Source organism: Rattus norvegicus, chromosome 9 (genome assembly GCF_021556685.1).
Source record: "Rattus norvegicus strain SHRSP/BbbUtx chromosome 9, alternate assembly SHRSP_T2T, whole genome shotgun sequence".
Taxonomy (NCBI): Eukaryota; Metazoa; Chordata; class Mammalia; order Rodentia; family Muridae; genus Rattus; species Rattus norvegicus.
In genome coordinates, this window is record NC_141542.1 from 41,936,420 (window position 1) to 41,952,286 (window position 15,867).

A 15,867-nucleotide genomic window follows, 5' to 3' on the forward strand; every position below is an offset into this window, starting at 1 on the left:
CATGTACATGGTGGAGATTGTAGAATTGGAAATGACATGTGCTTGTAGCTCAGGCCTGAACACTGACCAGTTCCAACTGTCCCCAGTGGAAGTGATTACACGCCGGAAAACTACATGCAGGACTTCTCTAAAGTGGAGTCCCTGCATACATGTCACTGTGTTGGCTGCTGGTGGCTCTTCTGTTACATGGTACGGATGTAGGCTTTTGTGTTTTGAAGGATACCTATGGCTCTGGATTTAATGGGCTCTATGAATGGCACCTGGGTTGGCCTTGCCTCTCTCTAGGTTCACTCTTCTGTTTTTGCATCTGTCTCTGTCTCAGGCTTCTCTTCTCTCCCCATCTAACTGGAGAAGGTTGGTCTTTCTTAAGATTTGGTCCAGGCTCTCTCCTCAGTGCTCTCTCCCAGGTCTTCTTGTTAACCCCCGCTGTCTAGGCATTGTTTAAACAACAATGAGTTTCTATGCTTGCTGTGTCTCTTCCTACCTCAGCTTTAGACTTGTGTATCTAATTCTAGAAGCAGTTCATGCCAACAGATTAAAAGATGAGATGAAAACACAACACACATGCATACAATTGAGAGGAAGGGGGGCGGGGGAGGGGAGGAACAAGAAGTTTAACATTGGTTAACCCAGAAGAGAAAGGCAGGGGCTGTCTTTACAACATATTTCTGAAAGGTTTTTGTGAGTAATCGTTTTATTTTACAATTGAAAAGAAATTAGGATAGGAAATCTGCACTTATCCCTCTTGCCTAGAGAAGCGTTTTCTTTCTATCTAGTATTATTTTCCCATTTATTATCACTTTTCCTTTTCTTTTTCTTCTTGAGGCAGGGTCTCCTCTGTCTTAGTGTTGTCTTAAAGTTATTGTTTAGCCCTGCCTGGCCTCAAACTCCCAATTCTTCTGTCGGGATTACAGGTATAGTCCACGACGCCAGCCTTCTGCTTTTATAGTTTTTTTTTTCTTTTTAATATTCCCTTGGCCATCCAGTCTAGCCATCTTCACATACCCAGAAACAAACTTCAGAGATTTCCTGATGACACTAGTCATTTTGACATGGCACCTGTAACTGTGCTTAAAACATCAGCATCCCCTCCCCCCAGCTACATTTTTGCTTGGCTAGTTTTAGGGATGGGTGCTGGAATGTGCATTTATGTAAGCCGCCATGTATTTATCCTTGGTCTTTAGATTTTGATACTTCATGTGCTTGGACCATGAAGCAGAAGACCATGCCACGTCTCTGGCAAGGGTATATCCTAATGTATGCCAGCAACCTCCAGGGCACCATAGCTGAGGTAGGTTGGGTACAGCAATTGCTCTGAATCTTTAAGTCTAACGATCTTTCAAAAAAAGAAAAACTTGATTCTTCTGATGGCTTTAGTCCAGAAAACCAACAAAGCCATCAGAAGATGACATGTTTGTTTTTACTCAGTAATCAGGCCAGGAAATCCAGTTAGTCCCTGGTCATGGGGGTTCGTAGAGCTCCATTCTTGAGTTTATTGCAACGGTCTCAAACTTGAACTTGAGTGGCATTTACTCACTGACATGTGACGTTCTCTTCCCTTCTTTACCCAAGCTATTGCAATAAAACAATCAGCCAGCTTTACAGGAATAACAAGACAAGAGTCTTCTGGCTTCTAGACCTGCAATTCTGCTTTATGTGAGGTTGTAATTGGGGATGGTGGCGGTGGTGGTGGTGGTGGAGGAGAACCTTGGTGCCATTATGAGTGTTCTTGGGAGTCTTCTGAATAAACTTAACAGTCACATAATTTTTGTTTGTGTTTATTGAAAGTTTCTGAGAGACAGTGTTAACAGTCATGGTGTGTGCCTTGCTAATTTGCCTGCCCTGCTGAGGAGTTGTGGGTGTGAGCAGTATCCCTTTGTTCTCAGATGGGAAACGTCAAGAAGAACTTTGGAACCATTGTCAGGCAGTAGGAGAACTCAAGGCTACTCTCATAGTTTCAAAGAAAGAATTTCCAGTCAGAACACTTTGTGGTAGGCACATAAGAGCTAATCTTTTCTTTCTCTCTCTCTCTCTCTCTCTTTCTCTCTCTCTCTCTCTGTATCCATCCATCCATCCATCCATCCATCCATCCATCCATCTATGAAAGAAACCAAGGACATAAACTTCCTGCTAGAATATGGAGTCATCACCCCAATTCAAGCTCATGGTTTTAAAAATATGCTCTAATATCCTAGGCATGGGAAAAAATAGAAGTTACTCACTGAGGACTGCAACTGTGAACCTGCTTCACTTATTCGTATGTAGTCGCATGACTCCCAGGATTTTAGAATGTTAACTTAGTTTGACAACACGGTGGCAAATATTAACTAGTTACATGATGAAGCTATCACTACCTTCATATGACCATGTCTTGCTCAGCCTGCCTTTTTATAGGACTCAGGACCACCAGTCCTGGGGTGGCCCCGCCCACAATGGGTGGGGCCTTCCCCCATTGGTCATTAATTGAAAAATTTTCTTACAGCTGGCTCTCGTGGAAGCATTTCCTCAACTCTTCTCTGATGACTCTGGCTTGCCTCCAGTTGACATTGCTTTATATATCCTCGTTGGATTTAATTCTGCATTTGAAAACACCTTGAATGTCTGTTTCCGGACAAGAGTTCACCGTTCGTTCGTTCTATCCAGTCATTCAGCATGAAGCTATACTTTGACATATGGAAGGAAAATGCATCATTTTGCTATCTTTTGTTTTGGATCAGCTGTCTGGAGAAGGGAAACACTGGATTCGGTAGCTGAGAGGCATCACATCAATCTCCATCGGCTCAGACTGAGCCTAATGATGTGCAAGACGGAATAACTGAGCATTTTCAATGTAGATCTTCAAAAACATGTCAACCGTCTATCTGCCCGCCCCCTCCTAGTACTCAGTTTCCATAGAGAACCCTTTACATCCATGTAGGGAGCTCGAGATTTTAAAAGCTGATAGAGGGTACTGAATATTTACTGAAATTCCCAGAGCGGGAGACAACGAGGAACAGTTTGGCTGGGCAGGGAACAGAATTTCCTTCAGGGGAGAAGTGTGCTCGGCGTGATGCTGCTCTGTAAACAACCCAAGAGGATGAGAGCAGCTGCTCGAAGATTATTTCTGTGAAAGCGAAGGAAACGTTTTCTCTTTTAAAGCTTTGCATCCTCAAGTGAGCACGTGAGGACACACGTGATCGGACTGGCTTTGCTCTCCAGCGAGTTGCTCTTGGGCTCTTGTTTTTCTCTTTCCTTGTCTATTGTTGTTGTTTTTTTTTTTTTTAAATCTTCCGTTTCTGATTTTTGCTGTAAAGGGAGAACTTTCTTATGCCCGTGTTTCTTTTCTGGGTGATACAGTGGATGTGTGGAAGAATAGATCCATTTTGTGCGGGGACCAAAATGCAAGTGCAGACTGCTGGGATGAGGGATGAACCATCCAGGCTCTTAGCTCGGAGCAGGGAGGGGGGCAGGGAGTGTGCTACTCATCCTCCCACGGGTAGCTGCCTCAGCAGAATCTGAGCTGTGCAAGCGCCGGAGCTGCTGCCAGAGGATGAGCTGAGGTCCACGGCTCGGAGCAGGCATCACATAAATCAATGCCAATTTAAAAGGGAAGATAGTTTTAACCTTGGAGTGTCACTTTGTATGTCTCAATACATGGCCCATTATTTAATCTCAGCTCCTCCCCCACTGTGCTCATTTGTTACAGTCGGGCCATCAGGCATGCAACAAACTGCAAAATGCAACAACCGTACTATCCCAAACCAGATGCCGGTGGTAGGGAGAATGCCAAGTGAAAAATGCATCTCGGTCATCACGGCACATTGGGCATGTTGCTTTGTGAAGAGATGGCCACAATACTGAAGTATCTTTCAGTGTGGGTCCTGCATGTGGGCTTCCTTATAGATCCTCATGGGACCTCGGTGTAGGAGGCTCGTCCACTCTCAGGAGGAAACAATAAACTGTTGGCTCCGCTACCTTCCATCAGATACTGTAGATGCGAACACTTCTGAGCCAAGTGGTTCTATTGTATTATTGAGGGGAGAAATAAGCCGCGGCTCCCCCTCTTTACCCTAGTGTCTTTTGGCTCCAAAGCCATTTTTGGGGCACACACGAACTAATGTGAGGCTCTGTTTTGTACTAGAGATGACAGTAACTGGGGTTTTCTCAGGAGAGGCAATAGATAAGTCACAGGTACTGGCGTGCAACTCACAGAAGTCCCCACTTGGCTCCTGAGCTCAGTTCCCATTACAGCAAGTGTAACCTTAAAGTCTGAAGTGCGACCCTTCCAACTTCAGACTCTCAAATACGAAGGGTCCATATATTTTCATTTAAGGAAAAACTGACTCGTTGGTAAGGAAAAGTATATATAGAAGTAGTGTTGGGAGACCTGTAAAGATACAAGCTTTAAAAGTTCTGCAAGGGCTAGCAGAGATTTAAGTAGTTGAGTACTGACATGGTACATTTCGTACTGATGGCGAGAGTAATATCGTATAGTGTTTAAACATTTCTAGCTGACTCGTGACATCAGATTCAAGTTATTCTCATTATTTTGAAGCTTTTATTACAAGTCCTATTTCATAACAGTATATGTCATAACTAATGCCCTTATATTGATTCAATTTAGACACACTTCAAGCTTAGCTTTTAAAAACTTGCCAACTTCTAAGATTTTTTTTAAAGCTAGTAGGGATTTCTTTATTTAATAAAGAATCAGGAAACATATCGTAACCATGCTAACACAGCACTCCCATAAAAAATCTAAACAAACAAAAAGGTTCAAAACAGGATCATAATCTTAATTTGGCAAGAGCAATAAAATATTTACATGTTTTGTTTTAAATTTACTAATTATGGATCTTCTAGGCTTTATGCTGTTTAATTGAAGTTTAAGTGGACAAAGAATTAAGATTTTAAATTAATTATTTTGTCTTAAGATTAAATAAAAATGTGCTTTTGAGCACCAGCTATCGGGCTGGGATGTGGGAGGTGGCTCAGTGGTTAATGGCACTTGTGCTTGTAGAGGATCCCATTTCAGTTCCCAGAGCCTATACTGTGTGACTCACACTCACTGGATATTGTAACTGGTTTCAAAATGTCTGACACCTCTTTGGCCTCTTTGGATATCAGACACACAAGTCACACACACACACACACACACACACACACACACACACACATTCATAAAGGAAAATTAAATAAGTCCTTAAAATTAAAAAAAAACAAAACACCTTACTTCGGAATACAGGCTTTTGGACTATGTGAACAAAGATACAATATTGGCTACAGAAATCTATGGGAAACGAACTCAAGAAAAAAAAATACAAGTCTCTAGCTTTTTCTGTGGCACAAGGTATCAATGACGAACTGGCAGGTATTGAAAGGCCCCCAACTGCTGTCATTTTGGGCAATGAAGGACAAAATGGCACTGGTTTCCCCTATGTGATCAGACCCCATATGTTGTTCTTGAACAATGAACCCACCAATGAGGTCATCCCTATATTGGAGTCCTGTGCATCTAGTTACCAGAATTATTATAATGATTAGAATTATTCTTAGGAATAATTAGGGATTACTCTTGCCACTGAGACAGTTCCACATCATCATCATCATCATCATCATCATCATCATCATCATCATCATCATCATCATCATCATGATCTGTGGGGTATGAACATGTGCCTGAAACCTTGACATAGCATCTACTGGTTTTGAGGAATCTGCCAGCTGTGGAGTCACTTAGAGCTTCAGATAACAAATTATTTCTTTTGGTCCTCCATCATCAAACTGTGAGTTACCACTTACAAAAAACTATGGAGCTAAACACTTACTTTACAATATGCCTAGGATTTTTTTAAATTTGAATTTGAAAACACAGTGTTCAGTATGGGAAGATGTTTTGAGCACATGTGACCCTGTCCCAAGGCCTGAGATGTAAGGATCTAATAATGCTTTCTTGCTAAAAACTTAATGATGTTAAAATCTACGCACACAAGCCGTGGGAATAAAGAAGCCATACCTTGTTGAAGTATCCACCAAAAGGCTGTTGTAGTCCCTGTAACCCAGGAGGTCCCTGAATGGAAAAGCAAAACCAAACACAGTTCTCAAAACAATGCGTGCTATAAATGATACGCTCAGAGTCTATTTTGTTAGACATTCTAATCAATAGGGAGTTTCATGGCTATCAACACATAATCGGAGTTCCCAAAGCTTTTGTTTTTCTAGGTTATGTCTTACATGGAGCCAAAGTGCAGACCCAAGTGGCAACAGGAGACATTTGCAAGCTCAACTCTCATCAAGATCTTTATTAAAAGGGGTTCCATTCCACCCACAAGACTATTCTTGGGAGGACTTTGTAACTTCAGCTTATTTTCTGTGATTTTTGTACAACAGAACGTAACCAGTGTGTTGTAGAAATGCTTGCTACCCCACACACTGTTAACATAAGATATGGAGAAGTATAATTTTCCTATTGCTTTACACTAATAAATGTTGTTCAAAATGGGAATACACGTGAATTTTTAGACCAGGAAGAGACATGTAAAAAACTCACTTCTAAAATGCTATAAAACTGGCTGTTTTTATTGTCTGGCTTGATCTGGGTGGTAAACAAGAAGTAAGGTAGCTGTTCATTTCTAGAACTTCCAGGAAGGGTGGAGATAAGAGCTCTCTAAGGGTTACATTTTGGAATAAAGTCATAATAAACACCAAGTTTAGCATTATTTTATGAAGGAGCTTAAGCCAAGGTAGATTCATCTATCTCAGACATATTGTATATAGATCATCTAGATCTCAAAGTCTAGGAGGGGAGAAAATACTAAAGAGACAAAGTTCCCCCCCCTTTTTTTTAACTTAAGAAGTAATTGGATGACTTAACCAATTAAAGGGCTCCATTGCACAAAGATTATCTTTAAAAAGGGAATTTAAGTATTGAAATGTGAAGAAAAACATTTAAGGAACAATTTCTAGCTACACTCCGATGTAGGTAACATCTTAGGAGTGTGGGCCTACTTAATGCTGGTTAACATTTACACCAGGTATTTCCTATGCCTGGCTTGTGATTGGAGATTATTTTAATATGACATATTAGCACTGTGCCAAGAAACATAAAAGATTAGAGGACAGGGTGATAAATGCCTTGGAGCAAGTTGGTGCAATTCTTGAGAAAGTAATGGGACCTGCACGTAATGGAGCCAGCTGTGATCAGAAAGACAAACGGTGCTGTTACCTTGCTGAAATAAATAATTTAAAAAGGAGCTAATGTCAGGAGCGAATTTTCATGACATTATATACATCCAGCCTTGAGTAAAATATTCTAGGTCCATTAGATGAAACAATGAGGGAAGCAACCATCAAATGAGGGTGGTTGTAGATTTTCAAGCCAATATGTGTAAGTTAATAACTTATTCTCAAAACCTAGGAGGCAAGTTAGCCCATACACACTGATCTTTCTGAAGATATATATGAAGCAAGGAGGAATTCAACACTGTGGGTGGCAGGATTAACAGTTAGTTGAGGCACTAGGGGGTCTAGGTGTCAAGTATTCAGTGTGTGTGTGTGTGTGTGTGTGTGTGTGTGTGTGTGTGTCTATGTGTCTGTGTGTCTGTGTGTGTGTTAATGGTAAGACTCTTTATATCCATGCCTTCTCTCTTTAGAAAATACAAAACATTCAACCAAATTAAAAAAAATAGAATAAAGCAGAAGACACACACACACACACACACACACACACACGCACGCACACACAAATTCCATAAAAACTCTCAATCAGAAACCATAATACACAGCAAAAGACCAGTAAGATAAATAAAATGTCCCAAACAAAGCATTATTAGACAAAAAAAAATGCATCTGGTAAGAGGGACCCTCAGCTGAGGAAGTGACTTGATCAGATTGACCTGTGGACATGTCTTCGAGGGCACTTTCTTAGTTGTTGATTGATATAGAAAGAATCAACCCACTGTGAGCAGTATTGTCCTTAGGCAAAAACAATTCTTAACAATAAAAGAACTTCTGGGGAGAACCACCATCCCTGGTCTCAAGCTGTACTACAGAGCAATAGTAATAAAAGCTGCATGGTATTGGCACAGAGACAGGCAGGTAGATCAATGGAATAGACTTGAAGACCCAGAAATGAACCATACATCTATGGTCACTTGATCTTGGACAAAGAAGCCAAAACCATCCTGTGGAAAAAAGACATAATTTTCAACAAATGGTGTGGGTCTAACTGGCAGTCAGCATGTAGAAGAATGCAAATTGATCCATTTTTATCTTCTTGTACATAGCTCAAGTCCAAGTGGATCAAAGATCTCCACATAAAACCAGACACAGTGAATCTAGTAGACGAGAAAATGGGAAAGAGCCTCGAACACACTGGCACTGGGGAAAATTTCCTGAACAGAATACCAATGGCTCAGATTCTATGATCAACAACTGACAAATGGGACCACATGTAACTGAAATGCTCCTATAAGGCAAAGGACACTGTCAATAGGACAAAATGGCAACCAACAGATTGGGAAAAGATCTTCTTTACCAACCCTACATCCAGTACAGAGCTAATATCCAAAATAAAAAAAAAAAAACAACTCTAGGAGTTAGACTACAGAGAACCAAATAACCCATTTAAAAATCAGGTACAGAGCTAAACAAAGAATTCTCAACTGAGGAATCTCTAACGGCCAAGAAGCACCTAAAGAAATGTTCAACATCCTTAGTCATGAGGAAAATGCAAATCAAAATGACTGAGATTCCACCTCACCCCAATTAGAATGGCTAAGATCAAAAACTCAGGCGACAGCAGATGCTGGCAAGGATGTGGAGAAAGAGGAACACTCCACTGCTGGTGGGATTGCAGACTGGTACAACTGCTTTGGAAATCAATCTGGTGGTTTCTCAGAAATTTGGAAATATTTCTATCAGAATACCCAGCTATATCAGTACTGGGCTTATACCCAAAAGATGCCCCAACATATAACATGGACACATGCTCTACTATGTTCACAGCAGCCTTATTTATAATAGCCAGAAGCTAGAAATAGCCCAGATGTCCCTCAGGGAAAGAATGGATATAGAAAATGTTGTACATTTACAAAATGGAATATCGATCAGCTATTAAAAATGACAACTTCATAAATTTTGTAGGCAAAGGCATGGAACTAGAAAATATCATCCTGAATGAGGTAGCACAGACACAAAAGACACATATGGTATGTACTCACTGATAAGTGGATATTTGCCCCAAAGCTAGGAATACCCAAGATACAAGTCACAGTTCATATGAAGAATATGTTATTCCTTAACAAGAAGGAAGGCCAAAGTATGGATGTTTCAATTCCCCTTAGAGCAGAAAAAAATAATCACGGGAGACAGAAGGAGGGAGGAGGGACCTGGATGGGAAAAGGGAGGGAGGAGAAAAAAAGGGGAGCAGGATCAGATATGGGAGAAGACAGGAGATAAGTCCAGAGAGCCAGGAGAATGGATAAAAATATGTAACAGTGGGGGCTGGGAAATGGGGGGAACCACTAGAAAGTGTGAGAGGCTCCCGGGACTCAAAAGAGGATGACATTAGCTGAAATACCCAACAGTGGGGAGGCAGAACCTGAAGAGACCACCTCTAGTAGATAGACATGGCCCCCAGTGGAGGGATGGGGCCACCCACCCATCTCAAATTTTTACCCAGAATTATTCCTGTCTAAAGGAAACACAGGGACAAAAATAAAATAAAATAAAATAAAATACCCAAACAAACAAACAAACAAACAAAAAAAACCTGGAGCAGAGACTGAAGGAAAGGCCATCCAGAGATGTTCCACCTCGGGATTCATCCCATCCACAGACACCAAACCCTGACACCACTGCTGATGCCAAGAGGTGCTTGCAGACAAGAGCCTGGTATGGCTGTCCTCTGAGAGGCTCTGACAGCACCTGACTAATACAGATGCAGATACCCACTGCCAACCATCGGACTGATTCCAGGGACTCTAGGAGAAGAGTTGTGGGAAGGACTGAAGGAGCTGAAGGGGTTTGCAACTCCATAGGAAGAACCACAGTCTGAACTAACTGGACCCCTCAGGGACTAAGCCGCCAACCAAAGAGTTTACATGGGTGTCTCCGTGACTCCAGCTGAATATGTAGCAGAGGATGGCCTTATCTGGCATCAATGGGAGGGGAGACCCTTGGTCCTGTGGACGTTTGTTGCCCCTGGGAAGGAGGGTTCTGGAAAGGTGAGCTTGGAGTGAGTTGGTAGGTAGGGGAGCACCCTCTTAGAGGCAAAGGGGAGGGGGTAGGGATGGAGGAGTTGTGGAGGGGAGACCGACCGGGAAGGAGAATACCCTTGAAATGTAAATAAATAAAATAATTAATTAAAAAAAAAGAAAGAAAGCAAACTAGAACAAAAATTTCTACCAGGAATCTGAGATATTGGTGTGATAGACCTAGCCATGGTTTTCTGTTTTTGTTTTTGTTCTTTCTTTTCTTTTTGCCTTTTGGATTGTGGTTACATTGGAAACTCTGGGCTAGAAAAGTCGGTGAGTGAGGAGAGTTTAACAAGCTGTTGTCCAGGGAGCTTGGAAGATAATGCTGAAGCAAAGGAAGTGGAGGTCTGGCTTCGTAACTTTTAGAAGGAACTTTAAGAGGCTCTCAAAAAGTGGTATGTGAATTAAGAATCTGTGGACGTTACCCCTGGAAATAGGGGGGGTAGGAGGAGGAGGGGGAGGAAGAAGAGGAGAGAAGGAGGAAATGGAAGTAGAAGAGGAGGAAGTGACAGACCGGGACAGAGGCGGGGGCGGAGGCGGGGGCGGAGGCGGGGGCGGAGACGGGGGCGGAGACGGGGGCGGAGACGGGGGCGGAGACGGGGGCGGAGACGGGGGGCGGCGGAGGCGGGGGCAGAGGCAGGGGGCGGAGGCAGAGGGAGGAGGCCAATGAGGGACTCCTTGAGTATAGACTTGCTCTCTATTCTGCAGGAATTGAAAAGTGAACCAGCCCAGGAGGTGAGACTCCTTCACCTGGGCTTCACTTACTCTGCTACAGCACCTTGCATCTGAAGACAGCAGCCGCATCACACCTACACACGGCTTTAGCATCAAAAGTGTACAGTCACAAATTTTCAACTCAATGTCTGGGACATTGGCGGACAGAGAGGAAAATCAGACCATGCTGGAGGAGTTACCTTGCAAATATCAATATTCTTCTATTTGTAATCGGCAGTTCAGACAGAAAAAGATTTGACGGGTCAAGAACTAATGGAATTACTTGAGGGAGGAAAGTAAGTTGTGTACCAGTATTTGCGTTTGCTAAGAAGCAGGATCTGTTCACAGCATCACTGGCCTCTGAGACTGCAGAAGGGCTGGACCCATACACCCTCCCGGACCCAGTCTGGAAGATCCAGTTCTGCTCAGCTATCACAGACAAGGGCCTCCAGGTCGGCACAAACAGGGTCTGCATAAATGTCAGTGTCAACAAGAAATGAAATCTAGACAAACAGAGGAGCTTTGGGGGCTGAATTCAGCCCTACAAACGCAACCTTGCTGATTTTCTATCTCACAGCTGTGTGAAGAGAGGGGATAGTGGTTTAAAAAGAATTCCCACTCCAGTGGATTTTCACTGATCTCCAAGATTCAGTATCATTTTGCAAATAAAGAAATTTTATTATTTCCTCTGGAGGTGGGATTTGTGGAAATGAAAACTTTGCTTCACTGGGACAGCCGATGCTGATGTCTGGAACAAGAGACCAGCATCAGTAAGGCAATGTCTCCTGGGAGGTGTTTCCCCAGGGTCAGCAAGCAAGCTTTGGTCTGGGGGAGGCTAAAGCTGCATTTCTTATCGGGCAGCTTACTTGGCATTATGAAAGAGTTGGGTGGTACTGGATTTGACAGTATGAAAGCTACAGATCAGAGGGATAATGGAGGGAAACTGAGGCTTGGCACCACTTGGCAGGGTCAGGGTGCCTGGAGAGAGAGGCCAGGAGGCTATTGGTGAAGGCACAACTTATGTTGTAGTGGAGAACCCAGAATTGGAGATGCCTGGAAAATGGAACACATGACTTTGCAACTTCCACTGACTTCTTCAGTGTCTCTCTTCAGCATTTCAAAACGTTAGCTATAGAGGTCTTTCACTTCCTTGATTACATTTACTCCTGGGTATTTTCGTTTCCTTGAGGCTATTGTGGTTGAGCCTATTTTCCTGATTTCTTTCTCAACATGCTTGTTCTTGGAAAATAGACGAGTGACTGGTTTTGTATGTTGACTTCATATCCTGCTACTTTGATGAAATGTGATTACCAGTTTCAAGAGTTTCCTAATTCTCTAGGGCCTTTTGTTCTGTAGCTCCCATTGTGTGCAAACATGATTTTATGACCTCTTCCTTTATTAGTCATATCCTTTGTTTCTCTTGTCCAATTGCCCTGAACCTCCAATATCTGTAGCAAATACAGAGATCAGCTCTCTGCCTAAAACCATGCTTGTATTAACTGCCATCGACCTTTTATTAAATGTTGCCCTAGAGGGCGAAAGATGGTGATGAGTCTCTATGGTTTACTCATACCATACATGCAACTTACATACATACATAAAACATACATATATACAACATACACACATACATATGGCATACATACATACATACATACATACATAAAACAAAACTTGTAGTTAGCACTTCTCACAAACCAGCTCTGTGTTGGCATGATAGAAGGACATATTACTTTGCTTTTAAATATAACCCTATTGCTTACTTAGGAGAGCTCCTATTTATTTGATTATTATTATTATTATTATTATTATTATTACTATTACTATTATTACTATATCTTTGAGAATTAGCTGTTTTTTGCATCTCACATCTATCTTCATGCATTCATGAAAGGGTACACCTGAACATTTCAGAATATAATTGCATTCAAAATGCACCCTGGTGGATGCTGGGAGAAAGTGGTTGATCAATACAAGTTATGTACATGTGTGAGGGGAGGGACTTCAAAGCAACTCTGGAAGGCAAGGCAAAAACAAGCATTAGAACAAGAACGGTGGTGCCAACAGAGTAGCAAAATCTACAGGACGCCGACATGAAAGGTCAGAGAGAACTGGGTATGCCTCTTTGTAGATGGTTCTCTGCCCACTGAAGATGGCTATAACTTGTAGGCACAGAACATTCTGGATCCAGAACTCTGAACTCGTTGAGCTTACTCTTGGGAGTAGAGTGGTAAGGGACAGATGGCTGTGTGGCTGCTCCTTGTAAAGCAGTACAAGTACTCAGCCCACTGTCCAGGGCCACACGCCAATGGAAAAGTGCGGACAATTATTCAGATACCCAAAAGATCAACACATCTACAACAGCGACTCCTGCATTTTCACATATTCTTCTCGTAAAATGTCAAGTCTACAAAATAGTGTTCCAAGTGGGTTTGATCTGAAGTGTTAAGCTCTACCATTTAATCAGGTGATGGGCATTTATGGTGACATTTTCCTTCTAACTTCTTAGTCAGCGGAGTACTTTGGGCACCATAAATTCAAGGATTGAGGGATAGAGATTTACAGCTGGCAGACTACTGGTACAGCAATACTTTACATAAGCGCGCTCAGACAGCTGAGGAAGTCTGAAAGCAAACGCTGGCACAGGTTAGGAAGAACACGTGGACACTGACTTCAGCTGGTGTAGAAATGACTTGCCTAATTAATTTGAAACATTAAGAGCAACAGTGTCAACCAACCAGACCCACCCCCCAGGGGACTAAACCATCACAGAGAGTACACATGGAGGGACCCATGGCTCTAGCTGCATATGTAGCAAAGGATGGTTTTGTTGGGCATCAATGAGAGGAGAGGCCCTTGGTCCCGGGAAGGCTTGATGCCCTAGTGTAGGGGAATGGTAGGGCACTGAGATGGGAGGGGGTGGCATGATGAGGGTGCACCCTCATAGAAGCAGGGATCTGGGGGATGGGATAGGGGGCTTAACTGGGAAGGGGGCTAATATTTGAAATGTAAATAAATAAAATAACCTAGAAAATAAAATTAATAAAAAAGAAATAGCAAAGAAGCAAAAAAAAAGCAACTTCAAATGAAGCGGAGGATAATAACAATGGATAAACTCTAAGTATGTATGTACTAAGAGCATCCTGATGAATGATTAGAAACAAACCAATCCTTGAGCCTTTTCCAGATATGTTTCAAGTTTAGCAAGGGCCCTCGTCCTATAGAGCATCAGTCAATTCTAAAAATGGAGAAGTTAAAAACATGACAGCAACACAGGAGCCCCAGGGCCCTTGAGAGGTCGGTTTTCTTTCTTTCTTTTTTCTCTTATAGACTTGCATTTTTAGAACTGATTGAGAAGACCTTGAGTAAGCCACCCTCAGTGAAGAGGGGAGAGCAGTCATAGAGGGCATGCCACCATTGCTTAATCTATATAAAAGTTCTAGGTAAACTGAATGAAGTCTCCAATAGGAAGAATATTAGAGCATCTTGCCTACAACAGTGACCAACAACTTGACTGTAGTTGAACCATGGCTGTAAGTGACGTATTTCTTTTTTTTGTGGAGCTCTGGTTCTTTACTTGGATTGTTGGATTGGCTTGCACCAGAAGATACAAGTCATTAGAGTTAATGTGAGCAGTACAGAATTATAAGGCGGCTTTTAATGGCTAATAAACTCCAGGGAGATGCACCTGTGTGGAACTCCACTGTTTGGATGAAATGATGTGTACGGAGTTGGGCGGGCTATAAACTGAGAGCTGCTGAAGTTGCAAAGCCGCACCTGCTTGATAAAGGGAATCAGAGCCACCTTCGATTTGGGAAGTTCAGACCCTCAGCAGCAGGTTCAGTAGCTTTTAAGTTTAAGGAGTCTTTGGCTAAATTCTTGTTGGAAACGAAAGCAGAAAGACCACAATGCATATTACAGTCGCATCAGATGCACACTGTGAAGTTAAGGACCGTGTTAATAGTTAAATGATTAAGTAGAAGAAATCCTATTAACATCCTTGTGATATTCTGTTCACAGCAGCCTTCTTTATAATAGCCAGAAGCTGGAAAGAACCCAGATGCCCTTCAACAGAGGAATGGATACAGAAAATGTGGTACATCTACACAATGGAATATTACTCAGCTATCAAAAACAATGCCTTTATGAAATTCGTAGGCAAATGGTCGGAACTGGAAAATATCATCCTGAGTGAGGTAACCCAATCACAGAAAAACACACATGGTATGCACTCATTGATAAGTGGCTATTAGCCCAAATGCTTGAATTACCCTAGATGCCTAGAACAAATGAAACTCAAGACGGATGATCAAAATGTGAGTGCTTCACTCCTTCTTTAAAAGGGGAACAAGAATACCCTTGGCAGGGAAGAGAGAGACAAAGATTAAAACAGAGACAGAAAGAACACCCATTCAGAGCCTGCCCCACATGTGGCCCAGACATATACAGCCACCAAACTAGATAAGATGGATGAAGCAAAGAAGTACAGGCCGACAGGAACCGGATGTAGATCGCTCCTGAGAGACACAGCCAGAATACAGCAAATACAGAGGCGAATGCCAGCAGCAAACCACTGAACTGAGAATAGGACCCCCATTGAAGGAATCAGAAAGGACTGAAAGAGCTTGAAGGGGCTTGAGACCCCATATGAACAACAATGCCAACCAACCAGAGCTTCCAGGACTAAGCCACTACCCAAAGACTATACATGGACTGACCCTGGGCTCCAACCTCATAGGTAGCAATGAATAGCCTAGTAAGATCACCAGTGGAAGGGGAAGCCCTTGGTCCTACCAAGACTGAACCCCCAGTGAACGTGATTGTTGGGGGGAGGGTGGTAATGGGGGGAGGATGGGGAGGGGAACACCCTTAAAGAAGGGGAGGGGCTGGGGGATGTTGGCCGGGAAATGTAAATAAG

General features: G+C 42.5%; 1 protein-coding gene and 1 pseudogene across 4 annotated transcripts in view; one reads left to right on the forward strand and one right to left on the reverse strand.

The window, feature by feature from the left end:
* Nucleotides 1–15,867, reverse strand: part of Col19a1 (collagen type XIX alpha 1 chain) — a 348,475-nt gene that overhangs the window by 87,961 nt on the left and 244,647 nt on the right. For 3 of the 4 annotated variants that reach the window (XM_087567044.1, XM_087567042.1, NM_001421322.1), the window contains 1 exon segment: nt 5,996–6,049. The exons of the other annotated variant lie outside the window; for it this stretch is intronic. In XM_087567044.1, coding sequence (XP_087423170.1) covers nt 5,996–6,049 — 54 coding nt within the window. 4 annotated transcript variants of the gene reach the window in all.
* On the forward strand, nt 10,902–11,449 carry LOC103690510 (ADP-ribosylation factor-like protein 3 pseudogene; annotated as a pseudogene).